The 21,190-nt window shown below is 45.7% G+C and overlaps 1 protein-coding gene across 2 annotated transcripts; it reads left to right on the top strand.

Annotated features, from left to right (window-relative positions):
* The first annotated feature begins 361 nt into the window (after positions 1-361).
* On the top strand, positions 362-18,757 carry YBX3 (Y-box binding protein 3). Of its 2 annotated transcripts, none has more exons than XM_064654135.1 (9): positions 362-675; positions 4,317-4,380; positions 6,004-6,037; positions 10,294-10,383; positions 11,027-11,149; positions 14,673-14,770; positions 16,390-16,561; positions 17,671-17,771; positions 18,196-18,757. In XM_064654135.1, the coding sequence occupies exons 1-8, from the start codon at positions 438-440 to the stop codon at positions 17,734-17,736; spliced, it is 885 nt and encodes a 294-aa protein (XP_064510205.1). In that variant the 5' UTR covers positions 362-437; the 3' UTR covers positions 17,737-17,771; positions 18,196-18,757. The 2 variants fall into 2 exon arrangements, with proteins under 2 accessions (XP_064510205.1, XP_064510206.1); XM_064654136.1 differs by having other exon boundaries at positions 363-675; positions 14,676-14,770.
* Positions 18,758-21,190: the final 2,433 nt, after the last annotated feature.

Consider the following 21,190-nt stretch of genomic DNA (forward strand, 5'->3'; position numbering starts at 1 on the left):
GCGGTGTAGTGCCGTGTCGGGACACGCGGTGCCGTGTCGGGACACGCGGTGCTGTGTCGGGACATGCGGTGCGGTGTCGGGACACGCGGTGCGGTGTCGGGACACGCGGTGCCGTGTCGGGACACCCGGCGGTGTCGGGACACCCGGTACGGTGTCGGGACACGCGGTGCCGTGTCGGGACATGCGGTGCTGTGCCGGGACATGCGGTGCTGTGCCGGGACATGCGGTGCGGTGTCGGGACACGCCGCCCGCCCCGCAGCGGGAGCGGCCCCGCTCCCCTCACGCCGCCGGCGCGGCCCCTTTAAATGCTAATGAGGCGGCGCGCGTGCCGGCGCCGGCCCTCGCTGACTGTGTTAAAACTTCGGCGGGGCCATTTTGGGGCCAGTAAGACCCAGCGCGGCCCGAGCCACACGCGCCGCCACCGCCCTGCCGGCACCATGAGCGAGGCGGCGGAGACCAGCGCCGCCAGCACGGCCACCACCAGCGCCCCGGCCGCCGCCAGCACCACCGCCACTGCCGCCGCCACTGCCACCGCCGCGCCCGCCGCCACGGACGGCGGTGCCAAGAGCCCCGGCAGCGCCGCCGCGCCGGGCGCGGCTGTGGGCGAGGCGGCCCCCGGCGCTGCCGCCGCCGCCGCCACAACGGCCGCGGCCGAGTCGGAGAAGAAAGTGCTGGGTGAGTCCGGGCTGCCGGCGCACCTGTGGGACGGGCCGGGCCGGGCCGGGGGAGCGCTCCGCGGGCGCTGCCCCGCAGGGAGGCGGCCGTGCCTCCCCCGCCCGGGCCGGAGCGCCGGGGTTTGTCGGCGGCCGGGACAGCGAGGGAGGGACGGCCCTGGGGAGCCTCTGCCCGGCACCTGCCGGCGCTGCCCCGCTTGGAAGGGCTGCTGCGGAACGCTCTGTGTGCCTCTCTTAGTTTTAAGGTCCTGGCACAACTTTTCTGTCTGTGAAGAACGGGTTTAGTGAGGTGTGCTTGTTTGGGGCTTTTTTGGGAGTTTACGGTGCTTGTTTGGTTTGTTTGTTTGTTTGTTTGTTTTTTTCCCCAGTTTCTAATTTGTTTTCAGTAAAGAGGCAAAAAACCCAGGCTCCCCAGGGCAGTGGTCACAGCACCAAGGCTGACAGAGTTCAGGGAGCCTTTGGATGACACCCTCGGGCACATGGTGTGGTTCTTGGGTATGGTCCCGTGCAGGGCTAAGGGTTGGGCTCGATGATCCCTGTGGGTCCCTTCCAACTCGGCATGTTCTGTGAAAATGCCATGTTGCCATCTCTCAAACCCAGTGCATAGCAAGCGTGGTTTTGTTTTTGTTTTGTTTTTTTTTTAATTTGTGATTAAATAAGGTCAACCTGTTGAAAAGGACAAGGGTTGAATCTGTGGAACTAGGGATCTGCTATTTGTAACTGTGTGACTCCAAGAGGCTGTTTAAAAGCAAAGTTGAAGCTGACTAATAGTCGCAGACTTCACTAAAGAATGACAGCACCTTCTATTCTGAAGGGAAAGACTGAGGTCTTACTGCGGCAGAGAGGAGCCAGGTAAAGGATTTCTCTGGAGTGGAGGTAGGAAGAACTCTGGCAAAACAGAGATTGGAGGCACGGTTTGCGTGATTTCCTCCTGTTACCTGATTTATCAGTAATTAGAGCACAATAATCAGCACATCCATACCTGTTGGTGTGTCTGGCTTCTTCTTGCATTAACATGGCTTTTTTCATTTTTGGTAACGTTTTTGTCTTGTCCGCCAGTTGCTTTTGCTTTGAGAAGGGGTAGGGGGGGAAGTGAATGCACAAATACTTTTTCAGGACTAGCAGGAAAATGAAAACCACCATGGGGATGGTTTTGCACAATGGCCCTTTTGCTACCAAGCTTTTTAGTAGGAATTGTGAGGAAAATGATCACTGATAGCACTGATGGTGCTAATTGAAATGGCCTTGCCTTAAAGTCCACCTCAAATGTCCCTCTTGATGGTGGTGTAATTATGTTCGCTTAAGTTTTTTACAAAGATCTCCTTAGAAGCAAATGCCCAGGGCATCTAAGTGTCTGACTTCTAGGAATAGGGATAAGGGTTACTCAACTCTCTCTGTTCTGCTGGTCACAGGAAGCTTTGGCTTTCCTTGTTAAAAGGTTATTTTGTCACGGGTGGGAGTGGCTGATGATTGTTTCCTCTGATAGCATCAGACTACAGCATCTTGTAGCAATATGTGGGCTTTCACTGGTGGGACAGACGTCATCACATCGCATCAACCACCTTCTCTGACTCATCAGTTTAACTCCTTGCTGTGTTTTTCCTCTGGGCTTGTTCTCCTCCTTGCCCGACTTCCCTGTTGGGACAGCTCAGGCTTTCCAGTGACTGTGCCATGGCCACGTGGATGTTCGGAGTCGTGCTGTTTCCGAGGTTCTTTGGCCCCACAGCGATACTTAGGGAGTACTGTAAGACCGATGTCTGTAGGGAGTAGTGTTTCCCCAGTACTCACCCCTGGTTTCTTGCGACTTGTGCAAAAGTTGCTCTGAAACTGTGACACACAGAGAGTGAATTGTGACTGCCCCTCGTTCCCCCAGCTCCCTGACTCCCCTGAGGGGTTTTGCTATGCTTCCTAAGCTTCTCCTCCTCTTCCTAATCTGATTGAAATAGGCCAACAGATTCAAAAGCTGTTTTGCAGGGGAGGGAAAGGATGATGTTGAGGGAATCAGTGGTATTAGCACTGTTTCTTAAAGCAGCTAAAACCTGCCATTGGCACCTGTTTCTGTGCTTCCCTCCTTCTCCTCCTGTGTTAGTGCAGTGAGCTCTTCCAGCCAGAACCTTTGTGGTAGCAGAAAGCATCTATATGTAGTGATAAATGATCTATAAATACTGATGCTGAAGATTCTCACTGAGTCAGTGTTAGGCAGTGAAACTTAAGAGTTTTTTTATCTCTGTAAACAAGAATTCTTGGGAATGTATGTTTTGTACTGGGCAGAGCCCTTTTTTCTAGGTGATGTCTCAGTCTTAACATGACTTTGCTTCTTCTAATTAAGAACATTTTCTGCTAAAAAGCATATTAAAGGAGACCAAAAACTTCACTTCTAAAAATGGGATGAGAAGAGGCCTGTTATTGGAAGTAATAACAGCAGCAGTACTGCAATGGGCTGCTGGTGTCAAACCTTCTCATTTGAGGTCTGTGTTCAGAGGGGTGTGTGAGAATGGCAAGACTTCATGGGACTGAAGGTCTGTCTGGCTCTGTCTGGGCATTTAGGGAAGAATGCAGGCATAGAGAGGATAAAGGTGACAATTTACAGTGAGTTCTTGCCTCCAGCAGAGTAGAGTGGCTTGGACTTCTGAATTGGAGATTCTCTAGACTGTTCTCCCTTTAATTGTCTCTTAGGTTCCTGCCACCCCCAAAACATAGGTATAAGGTTTTTAGCAAGCAGTCATCTGTAGGTGACTGGGTCCTTTTCAAGTAAGTGCTACATAGATTGCTTAGATACTTGTGCTCAGGCTGTGTTCAATTCTAGAAGCCAAACCTCTCCTTTTGGAAGAGGTCTGGAAAGTACAAGTTTGTTGCGTCCACCCAGTTGCTGAGAGGGAAGGAGGGGTTGAACTGCCTCCATCACTGTTGAGTTCCTCCCACACATTCCTATAAGTTGGAGGAACAGGTTTTGCCAGATCCTATAAGACACTGCAGTATGGCTTCTAAGTAGATGCTGTTTCAGTGTTGAGACAGGAGCTTGTCTTGATCCTGGAAGTCAGGGAACATCAAGTTGGACAGTTTGCAGCTGATCTCCAGAAGCAGGAATATTAAAAAAAGTCTTATGGTGTCTTTATTTGGTTAGAGTAATGCTGACAATGCAAGAAAGAGCTGGGCCAAAACAGGGATGTGCTGCCTTTTCACTTGAGAGACATAGTACTTGATACTGCTGCTTTGGCCAGGTCTGATTTCCAGGGAAGAAAGAAGGGGAACTCCAAGTGAAAGAAAGCAGTTTTAAACAGCTTTCTTCAGCTATGTTTCATGTCTGGCTACTGAGCTAAAGAGAACTGATGAATTGCAGTGGGATTGTCAACTTTGCTGCCCCTTTCTGGGATAAGAAATACAAAAAGAGAAGGGATGGACGGACAATTCTGGAAATAGAGCTTTGTGCTGTGTGTTAAACTCTTGGCTGAAGAACAGTCTGTTAAAGCACTGTATCTTGCCACTGCATTAGTATAAACTGAGCTGGGAGATGTTCTCTCTCTTTGTTAAGAGAACAGAATAGGTCTGGTGGTGAGTTCCCACACAACTATAAAAGTATTTTTGTAACATTGTTGTACTTTCTTATGCTTTAGATTAAATTCTTTAACTTTTTCTTTCCAGCCACCAAAGTTCTTGGCACAGTCAAGTGGTTCAATGTCAGAAATGGATACGGCTTTATCAACAGGTATGTTTAAATTGTGATAGACTCGTGGTGCAGATAACATGCCATGCATTAGTAATTGCAACAGGGACCTGGGGACCTGACTCCTGGCTTCATGCAGTTGATGGTCAGCTTTGGCCAGGCACTCAACAAGCTTTTTTCCTTAAACACCCCACCCCCCAATCAAAGGGAGAAAACAGAAAGGGTCAAACTCATTAAGATTTGGTCTGGTTTCTCGTGTTTACTCATACTACACCTTTAATGAGCTGCATAATCTTTCCTGACTGCCTGGCTGTTTTCTAAACGGCAGGAAGAAGGGAAATACTTCTGGGTAAAGTTTAAGTGTTAACTGGTCAATACACCTCCTGTGGATACACATTGAGATGCTCTGATGGCACCTCATTGAAGATATTCCAGGCCTGGCTTTCATAGAAATTCTTTTTGTCTCTTTTTTTCCCCTTCTCCTTTGAACACGAACAAAGCTCTGGGTGGCATTGATAATCCCCACAGCTGTAGGTGATAGCGATCACCCTGCAGCCTTAGGTGCCCAGGACCCCTGCTTCCGAGTTACTGGAGAAAACTCTGGCTTTTAAGGCTGGAATATCTGTGGGGTTGAGGGGCTTAAATGTCTTGTGTGCTTTATGAAGAATGAAACGCCTGCATGCTGAGCTCTTGCAGAAGACATACCTGGCAAGTTACTTCATTCTGGAAGTCCTTGAGCTGTTACACATCAGGTAGATTTGGGTAGGTGCAGCGAGGGGGAGAAGACCCCCTGTCTCAGTTCTGGTGCAGTGTTGATCTCAGTCCCTGGAGATTACTAGCCAGTGTTATGTAAGCTTAGAGGAAAAGTTTGAGTTAGGAAGTACTCTTAAAATCTTTTATAGCAGTTGACTTAAGAGCCTTCAGCTGGTTATGGTGTAATAACTTGTTAGCTGTCTTCCTAAAGTGAAGCCTGCAATTGCTTCAATCCAGCACAACAAGTTTTAGATTATGCATTATCTTCCCAAGCTCTTTGACCTGCCCGTTGTGTTTGCAGAGAGGGAATGAACAGATGGCAGGGTTTAGGCTCTCCCTTGTTGTATGGGAACACAGAATCAAGGTCTCAGACTTATCTTCATGTTTTGCACGTGGAAGCCTGAACTGTCTGGCCTAATCCATGTCTGGGTCCTGCTCCCGTGGACTCTCCTAACACCTCTTGTGCACGGTTGCTTTGAGTTTCACTGAAAGGAGATCTCTGTTAACAGCTGCGGTCAGTCCTGCTGATAGTCTTGTTTGACCTCTGGGGTAACAGCTCAGGTTGCATTCCCTGTACAAGTGTTTTTGAGGAATTAGAATAGTGAAAAACAAGCAGTCCAGTCATTAACTGTGCCCTGTGCAAAAACAAAACATTGAATGTTTGCCAGAAGATTACAGAGAACCTCCCCCTGTCCTCTCACACTTTTGCAGGCTGGGGAGTCCTTTCTGCTCTCAAGCATATGACCCTACAAGTTCAGAGCAGGGTTTTGGTAGCATAGACTTAGACAGAATGTATGGAATTCAGGGCATGTGCTACAGGCTGAGAGAAGGAGGGTTTCACTTGTAAAGCCAGGAATTTCTATTTAAGTCTCTTAGCGTAAACTCTTACGACTTCTTGTGTTCTGTTCACAGAAATGATACCAAAGAAGATGTGTTTGTTCATCAGGTAAGACAGCAGTGATTGTGCTTAGAGTTGTGTACTATGGTAGGTTTCTAATGCAACTCCTGCCACAGCCACCCAACCTTGTCCTAGCTTCTTAAAATATTGACTGCAGATACCTTGAATGAATGTGTATGTTTGAATTTTCATGGAGAAATATTAGGTTATATTTTCCTTTCCTTCTCTCTGGAGTTTAACTGAAGAGTTATTATAACCCTTCATGCTTTCTTTTTGTCTGCTTCAGTTTGAGCACTAGAGGTGCTTGGAGAGTTTTCTGGTGTGGTTTGTGTTTTTGTTTGGTTGTCTCCTCCTCTGTTTGTAAATACCTTGCTGCTTGTTCTCTCCTCCCCGCCATTTCCTCACACTCCTTATGTCTTTTGTTCCTCCCTCCCCTCCTCATTTGCAGGTTTGTTCTGTCTGCCCTCCCTGGTATTGGGGAGAAAGTGAGCTAGTCTGGCTGTGGACCAGCCAGTGTTGCCATCAGCTGTTGTGCATGAGGCAGCTGCTCCCAGGAAGAAGAGGAGGAAGGCCTTGTGCCAAGTGTGCCCAGGCAGGGAGAGCTGGCCCAGAGGCTTGTCATTGGTTCGCTTTCCTTGAGCTGTCAGGAGGCTGTTCTAAGTTTATCCTGGGACTCTCAGGTTGCAGGCAAATGATGGCAAGACAGAGGATGCTGTCTCCATGCTGGTGTAACCTGATTATTGGCTTAGATCTGGTTGTGCATCACTTGCATCATTCACCAAAAAATGAAATAGTGCCCCTAGAGCTGGTCCCACATAAAATGTCTGCAGGCTCACATGATCCTTGAAAGCATGAACTTTCTCTGTGGCATAAGTGACAGTATTTCCATCAGATGTAACCAGGAAACTTGTACTCAGGGCTGCTCACAGAGGATGAGGATGTGTGCATATATAGTTAGTTGAGCCAACCCTGAGAGCTGGTTTAGTTCCTGTGGCTTCGTGACTAAATAGCCTGTGATAACTGTTTCTCTGGGTCATAGGGTGTAGACTGAAACTGGATAAAGCTGGGAGGGAGTAAGGCCAGTGCCCAAAATGAATGAAGGTAATGTTGGGAAGTGTGCACAGTGCACATTCCTGGTTCAGCTGGTGGACTTTAGAGCAAGAGCTGTCAATGCATATATTGATTTTTAATGGTCATTTTCCTTTCTTAAAGGACTGGTGCTGTGAGCGTGCTGAGACATCGGTGCTCTGATAGGAGTGTGTCCAGAGGAGGGTGGGAAGAGTTCTGGTAACAGAAACATGTTCTGGATAGGCAGCACTGTACAACTGCCTTGAAGACAAATGAGGTCTCTTTGAGAGAGTGAGAGGATATCCTGGAAAATGGCTGTTGTGCTGATGACAGAGATGACATGGATCAATGTTCTGCTTGGGAAAGCTGCCTGCAGAGACCTAAACAGCAAGCTGCTGTTCCCTGTGCTGTTTTGTCTCCTTCACCCGTAGGGCCTGTTCCCCTAAATGTGACCTGGTGGGTGTATGTGGAGGGGGGATGGAGCCGGGCACTTCCATCTCCTGGGGCTGAGAGTCCTCTGGGAGTGAACACAGAGAAAAACTGGCTTTGGTTCAGAAATACCACATCATGTGCAGGCCTGCACCCGAGCAGCCCTCTCGGGGTGGGCTGAGCACGGCAGAGTAGATGTTTCTGCAGTGGGATGTTCCTCAGCAGAGCTCGGCCCAGGGCCTGGGCCGTCCTGGCCGGTGCTGCTGTTGGGGCCGCCCGGCGAGGGAGGCAAATCCCTGCTGTGAGCAAACATCCTGCTCCCGCTCCGGCTCTGCCCCTCCTCCCCGCGCCGGCCGGGAGGGGCTGGATTACTTGCCTAATCCCTTCAGAATAAGGCTGACCTAGTTGAATGGATCCAGCCTCCTCCCTGCCTCCCCTGCCTGCATCCTCGTGGGGAGGGAACAGGCCGATCTCATGATTGGAATGGGGGTTAATGCTTGGTGTCTGGCTATTGGATGCTATTTATAAACCTAGTACAGATTAAAATGCTTTTCTTTTTAGGGCATGCATGGCTTGCTTTGAGTTAACCCTTTGTCTTGCTGGGGACCCAAGCAGTGTTTTTTGGGAAGGGCAGTTCTTCACCTGCTCAGTCTTGCTTGGTTCATGCAAGGTGCTGTTTGGGGCACTGTGTCAGCCAGCTACAGGTGGTGTGAGCAGCAGGGATCAGTCGTGGTGGGGTGGAGTGTGCCTTGCAATGTTAACACCATTCCAAGTGTCAGCAGCCAGAGAAGTCCAGTTTAATTAGGTATAGTTTGAATCAGCGAGCAGTGGGGAGGAGTTAATCTCTTCTGTTGTAAGGCTCTTTCTTCACTCCACTGGGTTGTGTTGATCAGGCACCTGTACCTGTTATAACAACCTTTGGCTGTTACTGTGACAGTCCTGGATGTGCATGGGATGTGCTGGTGTGAGCATATGGGAAGAACTCTCTCAAACAAAACCCTGAACTGGCTCTGAAGACTCTTGTAGCTGCCTGTTCATCAGTGTCCCCTTTGGAAAGGAAAGGCTTTGTTGTTGAGTGCTGTCTATGTTAATATAAAACATCTGTCTTCTGAATCAGAGGAGCTGGAGCCTGCAGGGTGCTGGTAAACAGTAACAGGGAGAACAGTGCTTTCTCCCCTCTGGATACACGTGGTAAAAGTCTTTCCATCAAGCTTAGAGCTTAGGCTTGTTAGAGGCTTATTTCAGCAGTGTTTACCTGCAGCTGAAGTTGTAAGTAGTAAAGCTGCATAGTTCCTGCTTGGAATTCTAGGATTTACTCAAAATTGTCCTGATTGCCTTTATAAAACAAGCCCCAGCCTAGAGCGTAGCAGCCTCTGTCTCCTGTTGGCAGGTTATGCAATATAACATTTATGGAAAAGCAAACACCTCTGTGTGATTTTTAGAAATGGGGCAGTTGCACTAAAAGGTCAGCAGAAAGCAAACAAAGTTGTCTGAGCTAATGGTGTGAGTCTCTGCTTGCTAAAATAATTCCCCAAAGAATTCACTTGACAGCTCGTTCTGTTTCTGTGTATAAAAAAAAACCCAAACAGCCTCTTGGGTTGTTTTTGCTTTGGTAGTAACAATATGTACACTCTTAGATTCTTCCTGAAGCCGTTCAGGGATGCTGCAGGGTACAGGGACAGGTGTGGCTACAAGGACAGGCTGGCCTGTTGCCTGAAACAGAGAGGAGATTGTATTCAGCAGCAAGGAGAACATTCCCTGAACTAGTCAAGATCAACTTCAAGCTGATTAGATCTTTCCTTCAGTGAGAAATGCTTTTGGGCTGTTGTTGACTGAAGGAATATTCTACCACACACAGGCAACAACTCCTCTGAGCTGCATTCTGCCTGTTTTCCTTGTACTGCAGATATGCCAACTTTCTTCTCTTTCTGCCCTACATCCCATTTCTTAAGATGGATTAATGCCCTGTATTTCCATGTGTTTCTATTTACTGGTTCTGCACCTCCCTCTTCCTGCTGACAAAAGATGCCCAGATCAGGAAACTTAAAGTGAATTGGGCTTTAACAATCCAACATAACTTCAGTTAAAAAATGGCTACTAAATTGGCTTGTACAGTACATGTGTTTTCTCCCCTGGCCTCTCCCAGTTGATGAAGCCTTACCTGATGAACAGACAGTAGGCTTGTCTTGCCTACTTTTATGGAATCCAACCAATTTTTGTGGAATCCTGGAAATACTCCACAGAGTAAAAGGCATCTGTAGTTGACAGACTGAAAATCACACCAGGAGGTTTGAGTGTTCCCGTGAGCCTGAGGTTTTGATGCAAACCCATGTTAGTAGTATTAAAGCATTCTAATATAACTAATAATAGTGTTATTATTAATAATGATGTTATTATTAATAACAGTGTTATTATTTTGGGGGTTTTTCTCTGTAGATGGTCTACAGGTGTCCTAATAACAAAAGGCACAGGTCACACTTGCTGCTAGAGCTGCCTTGGTGTAGCTTGCAGGAGATGAAACACTCAGTATGAACTGTAATGATTTGGATGTTTAGCTCACTGGACAGAGTGGATCCTGATGTATAAACTCTAAAATAGTGAGAAAAGAGTAAACTTTGACTGAGTATTGGTGGGACTGTAAAATGAGAGACGTGTGTGTTTGAACTGTCTTGGTGTGGTGACTGATCTGGTGTGTAGAGTTGGGACTGTAGCAGAAGAATGCTGCCCTTCCCTCATCTATGTGGTTATGAATTTATAAGGTAAGTAAAACACAAAAATATATGATTTTGCATCTTTTTTCTTTAAAGACGGCGATAAAGAAAAACAACCCCCGGAAGTACCTGCGCAGTGTTGGTGATGGAGAGACTGTGGAATTTGATGTGGTCGAGGGAGAAAAGGTAGGAGGTTATGGAGTGTGGCCCAACAGAGTGGGGAGTGACACAGAACCTTGCCTGTGTCTCTGGGGGTTTTGTCTGATGTGTTAATCCCTGGGTAGGTGGCATTCCTACAGCTTTTCTATGGGAGAGCTGGTTTTTAAAGGCTTCATCAAGGTGTGTTTCTAGATATGTGTCAAAACTCTACCTCAACTACACGCCAGTGCTTCTAGAATTTGTAATTTTTACCTGATAGAGCATTCAAAGCTTGCAGCCTGCCCAGCAATCATTAACTGAGGCATATATTGCTCTGAAGAGTTTGTTTGCAGTTTGGTAGTTTAATAACTGTGAGAACTTCCAAGTTCTTTACACTTCTATTTTCTTGAACATTTTTGGAGGGTGATGGGGGTTTTATGTTTTTGTCTTTAATCAGGTACTTCTTGCTTCCCTCTCCAAACTCAGCCTGATATGATCTTAGGACCTTAACTCATGATCATAACTCTGGGTTATGGGGTTGGGAATAACAAACCTGCTTTTGCGCTCCGTGGGAGAAGGGAATCGCTGTAGCTTGGAACTTGGGCCAAAAAGCCTCTTTGCTGTTTCATCCTCTCCCTGTAGCTGGTTGTTGTTTTCCCAGCCCCTGGCTGACTGTGTGTTGTGCTCTCAGGGTGCAGAAGCAGCCAATGTCACTGGTCCAGACGGAGTCCCTGTGGAAGGCAGCCGCTACGCCGCCGACCGGCGCCGCTACCGACGGGGCTACTTCGGCCGACGCCGTGGGCCACCTCGGAGTGTGAGTTCAGTTCCTTTAGTGCTGGTCACCCACCTCCTCAGCAGCTGTCCATGAGAGGGAACTGCACCTTCAGCACTGGCACATAGTGAGCTGTCAATGATTGACTGAGTTGTGAGTGCTCTTCAGTAACATTCCGGGTTCCTCCAGCATCGTTGAGGTTGACACTGATACTTTCTTTTATTTGGTATCTGGTAGCCCTTCCTTGTCATGTTTTTCTAGGATGTGTTAAAAGCATCTCCTTGGGTGTTGGTTTGAAAAGTAAACACAAAGGGCTGAGACCTAAGTGGCTCACCATGCCCTTTACCTGAAGCAAACATATTATATTACTCATAACCCTCCAAGTTATGGTTATATATGGTTTACTTGGACAATGGGATTTATTTTAGAAGTTTGTCACTTCTGCATGGCATGGCAGTAGTTTGACCAGCTGGCTGAAACCTCCCTGTATCCTCCCTTCATAGGCCTCTGCCTACAGGTGTTCTGTGTAAAGATAATGGTGTTTGGGGTTTTTTACCCCTTTAAACCAGCTATGCACCACTGTTCATTACATCTGCAAGACTTCCTAAGCATCTTCCCTGCAGGTTTTTGCAGAGGAAGAAGTAAGCATGAGGACCATGACTGTAGTTCTAGCAGTTACTGCTCCTGTCCACATTGTGCTTCTGCTAAATTGGTGCCTGGAACAATCCAACAAACTGGAACATATTTTTTTTAATAGTTAAGTCTGATCATCACTTGCAGAAATGTGTGAATGATCCAGTATAACAGCCTTGGTGGAAGGCTCTGCCCAGGCAACATAACTTTCCTCTCATTTTGCAGAGCTGACAGCACAGGGGCAAACAGAACAAGTGTTGTTGAATCCTTCCCTAAAGCCTAGTTGTTTATACCAGCTATCATTAGGTGTTTTCTTTAATCCTGCCTCAATGTACTTGTGCTGAGCTGCATTCTCTTATCTAATGCAAACTGGTGCAGCTAAAAGCCTGGCTTTCATCTCACACTTGGATCCCAGTCCTTGAAGATGTACACAAGGGGAACAAATTGTTATTATTGCCCTGTTTTCCTCTGGCTTGCTTATATCTGAGTCCCCAGGCTGATCTGGTGTGGGTACCAGACCTCAGCTGTTGTGTGCCCTGTGCCTGATGCCTTTAGCAATCATATGGCATTTTATAATGGAAAGGATACTGCTCATTCTTTGGGATCACTGACTCTGGAAGAATTACAGCCTTAAAAGCTTACAAATGATAGTTTACAGAAGGACATGAACCTGGGTGGTCATTGTTTCCCATTGCTTATAAGGTTTGTTGGTCCTTCCTTTGACTTGAGCATCCTCTGAAAGTCATGTCTTGCCATCAATGCATGGACTGCTCCTCTGGATTTGATATTATCTGTTAAAATTGGGAGCAAGTTCTGTTTCATTCAATGCCTCAATAACAGAGGCATTGGAGGTTGTGCCTCTCTACTTGAGGGAGTGTTTCCAGCTCTTGGGCACTCTTGACCTGTGTTTGCTGAAAGTGTATTTACTCTTTCTGCACAGCTGAAGGAAAAGGTTTCAGTGTACCCAGGCCTGCTGTAACTAAAAATCTTCAGGATTTTTAACCTGCCCTTTAGGATGACCTAATGTTTTGTTTGAATGTACAGGCTCAGCTGGGAGGTTTCTGTGGAGGAGATTGAGTGAACACGTGTGTGCTAGACATGGGGTGATGCTTTCAAGAAACTTTCCTAATAAATTAATCTCATATACTTACTATCATATGGTCAAACAAGACCTCAAAGTCCTGGTTCTGTTTTCTGGTGGAATTACACCTGTTTCAGTGAGTTATGACAGCATAATTGTTTTATTCTGGAGCCATACTTCACTTCTATCAATTGACAGTGATACTAATGTAATGTGTTCATTGAATTTTTGTGCTGCTATAGAAGTGCAGGAAATTATCAGGGCTTCTGGGCTAAGCAATTCAGTTGCTTTGCTGTTCTGTTTTCAGCTGACTGTTTAAGCCAAAACCATTTAAAATATTGATATAACAGTATTCAGCTCAAGATGAAGAGGAAAAGGTTTGCAATGTTTTCAAGTGATGCTTCCTCAGGTCGAGTCATTCTTTCCATCTCTACAGGAGATGGAGTCTTGTAACTGAGATTCCAGCCCAACCCTCTGCAGGGAGGAGTGGACTTGGGCTGTGCCAGTAAAAACATGTAAAAAAATCCAATAGTGCCTTTCAAAGAACTGTGAATGTGATGCTGATTGTCAAGGGCTATGGGAGAGCTTCAGCTAATGAAAAATGTTGAGTGCTCCTCCCTACAATTACACTGGTCGATGCTTTTTAAATTTAATTCAGATTTTTTATACTAATCTCAGCAGCTGACCCTGTCAAATTGTTGAGAATAGGTGGTCTAGCTATTTCTGGGTGCAGCACATGAAATATTCCACCTGCCTCTAGACCAAGTCTCTGCTTTGTGAGAACTCGAAGAGCTACGAACTGCACTTGAAATTATTAATGCATTTGGAGGGTATTTTATGTAAGATTGTCAGGGTTGATCACTGAGGTTCATTTAATTCCCCAGGATTTCTTGTTATGACCTACAGCACTCCAGGCTTTTTAAATGTTTATCATCATGTTATTTTATCTAAGGAAAAGTTCCCTGCCTATGCAGCGTTAAAATAGAGCAAAATATGATGGTGGTGTAGAATTGGAAGGAAACCTGTCAAATGTAGACTACTAAAGGCTGTCAGGAGGCTTTTGCTTCCTTCTGGATCAGGTGCAGAAGATGCACTTCTGTTTCTAGATGTCTTGTTAAATTCCTTCTTTTAAAGGGAAGAGTAGCACGCTGAGAACTGCAAATCAGGTAACACTTTAAAGAACAGACATTGCTGATGGCTGGCATTTAAAACACAAAACCACCAAACTGACATACAGCTTTATCACTATCAGCTTGAGCAACTAAAAGGGAGAGAGAACCACTGCATCTCTGAAAGGCTGACAAGATTGAGTGTGTAGAAGAGTATTTGATGTGATGTAATACAGGTTTTTCTGCCTTCAGATTTCTCGGTGTTTTGTGGGAGTTCTCTGTGGAACGGGGCTTTGTTGTGTAGAATGGAGCTAGAAGGGGTCTCTAGAACGTTTTTTTCTGTTAACTTTCCAAATTGGGAAGTGTCCTGATCAGTAGCTGCCCCTCCATAACACATTCACCCCTTACAGTGCAATGCCATGTCTCGAAACACACTGGAATGTGCACCAGGGAGAACTGTCAAGATCTCTGCCTTTTTTGGCAGGCAGGGAGGAGGCATCATCGGGTAGTTTTTTAGTCTGTTCCTGCTACAGGGGTAGCAGTGTTGGCTCTTGTGTTGCCTTCCTCTTTGCCCAAATTAAAGCCTTTTGAGAATCTGCTGCTTCTTTTTTACCAGTGCAGGTGTTTCTCTACTGATACACTGGGTTTGGACTGGCACCCAGATCATTTGGCTCTATAGTTAATACACTGCCTGTCAAATAAGGTAACAATTCATCTTTGACTGTCTCTTTTCCTTTGGTAGCAGGGTGCTGAGGGAGAAATCAAGGATGGGGTCACAGAAGGAGGACAACTTCAGCAAGTGCACAGGAATCCTACTACCTACCGGCCCCGCTACCGCAGGTTGGTGCCGTTTCCTCTGCTTGGAATTCAGGTGCTTGTATGTCCTACACAGCCCTCTAAGTGCAGGGACACTTGTGCAAATGGTAGGGACAGTGAGAAGCACTTTAATTACTGGAGAAAGGTGACCCACAGAAATAAGGAAACAACTGGAGAATTTGTTAAATGTGCTTATATGTTGTTTGGAGACATTGGCCAAAGGAGGGCAAAGAATTCATTGTATCCCATCGCTTCTCACAGCTGAAATGAGGTGCAGGGTCCATGTCATTTGCTGGGGCAGGGTGTGCTCTGTAACATTTCTTGTGGACTGCAGACAGTAGTTTATGCACATTGAACTCAGCTCTACATGTCACAAAAGCTTGGTTTTATGCCCTGGTGCTACTTGTAGGTACAAAGGAAACCTCAGTATTCAGTAAAAGCAGAAGTTGTGTCCTACCTCTGACATGGGAGCATGTAATCTAATATAGTAGTACATCCTTTGTTAGTGGAGGGTATTGCTGTCAGTTAAGATGTAAATTTTATGTTCCTTGAGAAACTCCTAAAGGAGAAGGTAACAAAACAGGGTTATTGGAGTTAAGTCTTGCTAGAGCCTTTGGAGAAAAGGGGTGCTAAAGAGCCTGGAGAACTTCCATAATAATAAGAAAACTCATAAAATGATTGAAGGGGAACACATGTGTGAAGAGTGAAGTGACTGAGGACTCAGAGGCTGGGAGAAGAGACAAATGAAGGTGGATTACAGAGGTCCTCGGAGTAATGAGTAGCGTGGAAAGGATGGCACAATTGTTCTTCTTGTTCTTCTGATAAAAGAGTGTGCTAGGAGGAGCCTTCAAGTGAAGGAAGTGGGAGACCTGCTGAAAACCAAAGTGAGGTTCATTGAACTATAGGACAGGCAAGGTTAGAAGGGACCTCAAGATTCCATCTGGTTTGTTCACATCTCTCTGCTGCTCTTGGCTCTGGGGGTGCAGCCCAGGGCCCATTTTGCCTTTGCTGCACTGGTGCTCTGCTGACTCATGCTCAGGTTGCTGGCTCAGGTTGTTGGGCAAGCAGCAGATTGCTGGAGCTTTTTCATGCCACAGGATGTTGATGATGTTAAAAGCTTCCATGAGCTTGGGGGGAGACTGGTGAAATAACTAAAGAAAACAGCATTGTGATCTCTCTGGAAAGGCAAACTGTATCTGGCTCAGGAAATCCCCAGTGAGGAAGCCAATGGGAGGCTGGCAGACAAAGACCCAGGAGTGGCTGACCGGTGAAGTGAGATTCCCAAGGGTTGTACCATTAATTATTAGGCCTGGGCTGGAATACAGCCACACCAAGGCTAACATAGCAAATCAGCCTGTGTGGCCACTGCTGGCTTGTTTCTTCTCCTAGCCAGCAATTCAAATGGATAACTACAGCTTTGTTGTAGGATATGCTGATGTATCTTCAGCAGTGAAGAGACACCCACCTTGCTTGTCTTTCCTCTTCAACCCTGTGCCAGTCAAACTCCAGAGGGATGGTTTGCTCACACTGGAGATGGTTTAAGGGTGGAATTGGTTATGGAAGGCTTTGCTGGGATAAAATTACTGTAGTTTAACCTTCTTGGGTATCTTTCATGCCTAACACCTGGTTCTGCCCCTCCTCAGAGGGCCCCCTCGCCCACGCCCTGCCCCAGCCACCGGGGAGGCCGAGAACAAGGAGAACCACCACGAGGCCAACGCCATGGGCCAGCAGCCCCTTCGCCGCGGCTACCGCCGCCCCTACAACTACCGGCGCCGGCCCCGTCCTGCCAGCGCTCCAGCTCAGGAGGGCAAAGAGGTGAGGCCAGCAGGCTGCCAGAGGGGTGGGGCAGCTCTGCTGTGAGGAAGGGCTGGGGGAATTGGGGTTGGTCAGCCTGGAGAAGAGAAGGCTCCAGGGTGACCTGATTGTGGCCACCTGAAGGGAACTTGCAGGAAAGATGGGGCAAGACTATTTCCAAGGGCCTGGAGTGACAGGATATGGGGGAATGGGTTCAAACTGCCAGGGAGTAGCTTTAGGTTGGATATTAGGAAGAAATTCTTCCCTGTGGGGGAGGTGAGGCCCTGGCACAGGTTGCCCAGAGAAGCTGTGGCTGCCCCATCCCTGGAAGTGTCCAAGGCCAGGTTGGATGGGGCTCTGAGCAAACTGGGATAGTGGAAGGTGTCCCTGCCATGGATTGGAACGAGATGATCTTCAAGGTGCCCTTCCAACCCAAACCATTCTGTGATTCTAGAAGTCTATGTGGCAAAGACTGAGGTTCTGATGGGGTGAATGCTCAAGCCCCTCTGTCCTATATGAGTTTTTGATAAGTGTTTTGTTGGTGTGCTGTGTGACCAGCTCTGAAGTGCTGATTTCCCTGCCTGCTTCTGACCCTCTTGGAGAATGAGCAGCTTATCTTAAATGGAACTGGCAGTGGGATAGGGATTGCTTCTGGAGAGTCCTTAATTGGGGTCAGACTGTAAGGTCAGGTTGTAACAACTGTTTTTGAAGTGCAGAGAAACCAGTTGTATTTTCCAGCTTCCTCAAACCCTCAGTCTGTCTGTAGTATAAGAGATGGATTTGAAAGCTCTAGGTCCATTTCCTGAACTGCTCGGACCAGATCATTTCAGGAAACTGTTTGCAAACCAGATTTTACCTAAACAAGGAAAGATTTTCTCATTCTGTGTCTACTTGAGGTGTTCCCCTGACAGAATCTGCTGTGAAATACTCAATTACAGAAAATACACCTAACTTTACAAGATTACAAAAATAAAAATTACAAAAATGACAAGAAATACACTAATATTAATTTTCTGGGGATTCATTTTTCTTGATTACTTTAAAACCTGGGTTATGCTGGCTGTGCCACTGAATAGAGGAAGGGTCTGGAGGTTGGTCTTTGCCTCTAATCAGGGTTTATTGTGTCTCAGACAAAGGTAACTGAACCACCTGCTGAAACTCCTGCTCCAGTGACAGAGCAGGGTGGTGCTGAGTAATGCCCGGCTCCCCAGGCACCTTTACCATCCCTCAGGTAAGGAACATGGATAATGGCTGTTTGCCAGCTGAAGCACAGTTGTGTGTATTTCCAGGACTTGGCCTCTGGCCACGTGCCCTTATGGCCTGATATTTGTGATAAGTTCTGGCAGTGCTCTGTAGCCAAACCAAGAGCAGTTTGCTGCTTTTCTCTTCTTTCTCTCCTCTCCTCTGTGTTTGTATTTGTCACAGAGTAAGTTTTGCTTTATAACTGATTTTTTTTCAGAAAGCTCTCTCTGGTCTATATAGTTACAGCATCTGCTGCTAATTAATAATATTTCATTTTAGGAAGACCCTGCATATGGACAGGATAAGCCAGTTGTCCTTATCCTGTCTGCTATAACTCATCTTGCCTAATTCAACAAGAAAATGGAACTTAAACTGCATTTTTATTTAGTTTTTTTAATGTGGGTCTTCAACAGGTGTCCTAAAATACAGCTCAAAAGTAACACCAAAGAAACACACAAGCAATAAATTGTCAACAGTGATGACCAGAGCGAAGATTTGACCTACGGAAATGCAAAAGAAAACAAAACTTACCAGCAGCTGAGATCCAGGGAACGCCTACAAGAGAGATGCATGAGAGAGAAAAGAGAGCGAGGTTCAGAAAGAACAACCTCCCTAGTTTTCAACAGCAACTGTGGAGCTTTTGTTTTTTGGGTTTTGTTTTTTTTTTTTCCTAGAATTTCACTGTTTTGCTAGTAAAGAATTTTTCAATTTTTCGATTTTTCTTTTGGTATCAAACTGAAAAGGGAAAAAAAAGCAACCAAAGAACTAAAAATTGAAACAAAAAATGCTTTTTTTTTATTGGATGCTGGTGCTAAACCTCCCAAGTGTGATGAGTTGTTTTTTTCTGTGCCAGTCCTGATCACTGCAGGACGTGGGGAGGAGAAACTTCCGCTTTCCTTGTTAAGATCTATTTGAAACTGTGCAGCATTGGGTGACGTTCCTCACAAATAAAAGTGATTTCAGTTACTCAAAGAACCTGTTTGAGTATGGTTTTTAATTTTACTTCTAAAACAATCCATTATTTTGTTGCTTCAGCCTTTCTGTGTGAAAGGGAACTGCCTCTTTGGTATGTCTTGATGTCTACAACCATGCTGGGTGATACATGAGCACGGGTAGGTGGATAAACTTCAATCCAAAACAACTTCTGCAAAGAAATTACACAACAAGAGCTATAACCTGCACTGTCCCCTCTGCTCTTCTGGCTCAGATGACATTAAAGCTTGGATCTTCCTGTCACCATCTTGTGGCAGGAGTTCATGGGACGTGAAGTGAGTTCCCGGAATATTTTTCCTCATCTGTTTTGCTGGGCTTTTGTGTTGTGTAAACAGTAGGATCCAAAGTTTGAGACTCCTCTGCTGAGGAAAGGCACACACCCAGTAACTGCCAGGCTTCTGCCCTGAACAATGGCAGTGTGTTTTATTGGCCTCTGCACTCTTCCTTACTTGAAACCAGTAAAATCTCTGTACCTGTGGCATCTTGTGTTAATAAGTAATTTACTGTCTTACTAATAATGTCTGTGCTTTTCTAAGGTTCCTCCCTAAAACTCTGCTGCCTTGCAAGTGTTATCAGTCCACTTCCAGCTGCAGAATTTCTTCAGATATCTCGTGTCCTTCACTGCCCACTCCACCACTTCTCACGTTCCTGCCTTGCAGCTGCTGTTGGCCAAACCTTAGATAATGTATTTGTTTCCCTAAAACACCCCTTTCTGTTCTTAGCTGGGCAATCTTTGTCCAGGCTTTACTGAACAACACTTGGTCTGAGCAAGGCTGTAACTGTGCAGATACAAGACTAAATGGCTGGCTCTTTGTCCTTGTCTCTTCTAGTTTCTTTGTTCTTGCTCCCTGTTAAAAGTTTTGTTCAGAACGAAATCTATTTCAGGCAGACTGGGGAGAGGTTGGAAATTTCATCATAATAAACAGGTGCAAGGTATTTGTAAATGCTGAGCTACTGAAGAATTTGTCATAAAAACTACTTGAACTGCCTTCAGTTGTTCAAAAGTAGGTGTTTTATATCTGAAGTGAGATTTGACAGGCCAAAGAGAATTGTCTTCATCTCTGCAAAAATGTAGGTCAGATTGAATTAGTTTAACAAAAGTACCTAACTCTAGTCATTGTTGTTTTATGAAAGGAGAAAGGAGGGAAAAGGCAAGGAGTGTCCTGGAATCTAGTTCTGTTTGTTATTTCTGTCCTGCCTCTGTGATAAGAAGAATCTTTGCATAAACCAGGAGCAAGTGACTGACATAACCCACTTCATCCCTGAATTCCTGCTTATGACAATACAGGCTTAACTCAAGCACTTACTAAGATGACAGTTTAGATGTCTTGGGCTGGGCATAAATTGTGTTCCTTTACTGGGCCACTTGAGCTCTTGTTACTTGAATTTGGCAGAAAAAAATATGAAGCTGGTGCTCAGTAATGAGGTTTGGTTCCCTTGGCAACTGTGCTGTCTTTGTACCTTAAGCAAGACTATGAGCAGAATTTCAGATGAGAGCTTAGTTTGTGTTTGGTTTTTTAAAAAGACATTTGGCTACATGGATTCTGAATTTGCAGAGTAGTTAACATGCTTTTATACCTACTTGGAGCCACTTCTATATTGTAATCATTCTACACTTTAAACTTTCTCTTTTGTGCTGTTTACAGTAGTGGAGCAATGCTCCTGTGATTTGATTTGAAGTCCTAGAGCTTGACAGTGATGCACTGAGCAGAAAATCGATCTTGATGACTTAATACCACCAGCTGATGAGATGAATAATTACCTTTAATACCTTAAGGTTTCAAGATGTGATAGAAAAGACCTACCCAAAGTTGTCACCAAGTTTAGAACTTCATTTATTTCCTGACTAATGTCAAAATGCATCATCATTCTTCAGTGCTTGGCTATCGGTTTTGATTTGTAAATTGTGGCTTTACTAAGACCACGAAGGTCTTATAATTAATCAGGAATTTTAAGGAAAATTGGCTATAAAGTACATGTCTGTAGTACAGAAAGCAACCTCCTCTCAAAAAATTTGGTTAAATGTGTGGAGCCCCAGGTAGTCTTAAATGAGTGGTGTCAGCCTAACTCAAGCTGCACCTCAAGTTACAGTCAAACTTGTGCTGTTTTAATATGTTAAGTAACAGCAGTTTGGTGCTGAGTCAAAATATGCTTTGTACAGTGTGTCTGTAACAGCCAGTTGGTTTCCAAGGTCCCTGTTCTGTGCTTTCTGCTCATTGTGTTGGTGTAGCCAATTCTTTTCACTTACATTATACAATACTCACATTTTTGTCCATGATTTGGAAGTGCTGTTAACAGTTGTCTTCTGAGTCTTGCCCTTCTCCCTTTAAAATATTCTGTGTAGAGTTGGTGTATACAACAAACTGTGTGTAAAATCCCAGCAATTTCACAACCATAGGATGTATCCCAAATTTG

This window comes from Pseudopipra pipra, chromosome 5 (genome assembly GCF_036250125.1).
Source record: "Pseudopipra pipra isolate bDixPip1 chromosome 5, bDixPip1.hap1, whole genome shotgun sequence".
NCBI lineage: Eukaryota > Metazoa > Chordata > Aves > Passeriformes > Pipridae > Pseudopipra > Pseudopipra pipra.

Excerpts from the sequence above, each read along its gene's own strand:
- YBX3 (XM_064654135.1), top strand. The coding sequence starts at position 438 with ATGAGCGAGGCGGCGGAGACCAGCGCCGCCAGCACGGCCACCACCAGC. Across the intron at positions 4,381-6,003 it reads GGATACGGCTTTATCAACAG|AAATGATACCAAAGAAGATG; the intron begins GTATGTTTAAAT and ends TTCTGTTCACAG. Across the intron at positions 6,038-10,293 it reads AAGATGTGTTTGTTCATCAG|ACGGCGATAAAGAAAAACAA; the intron begins GTAAGACAGCAG and ends TTTTCTTTAAAG.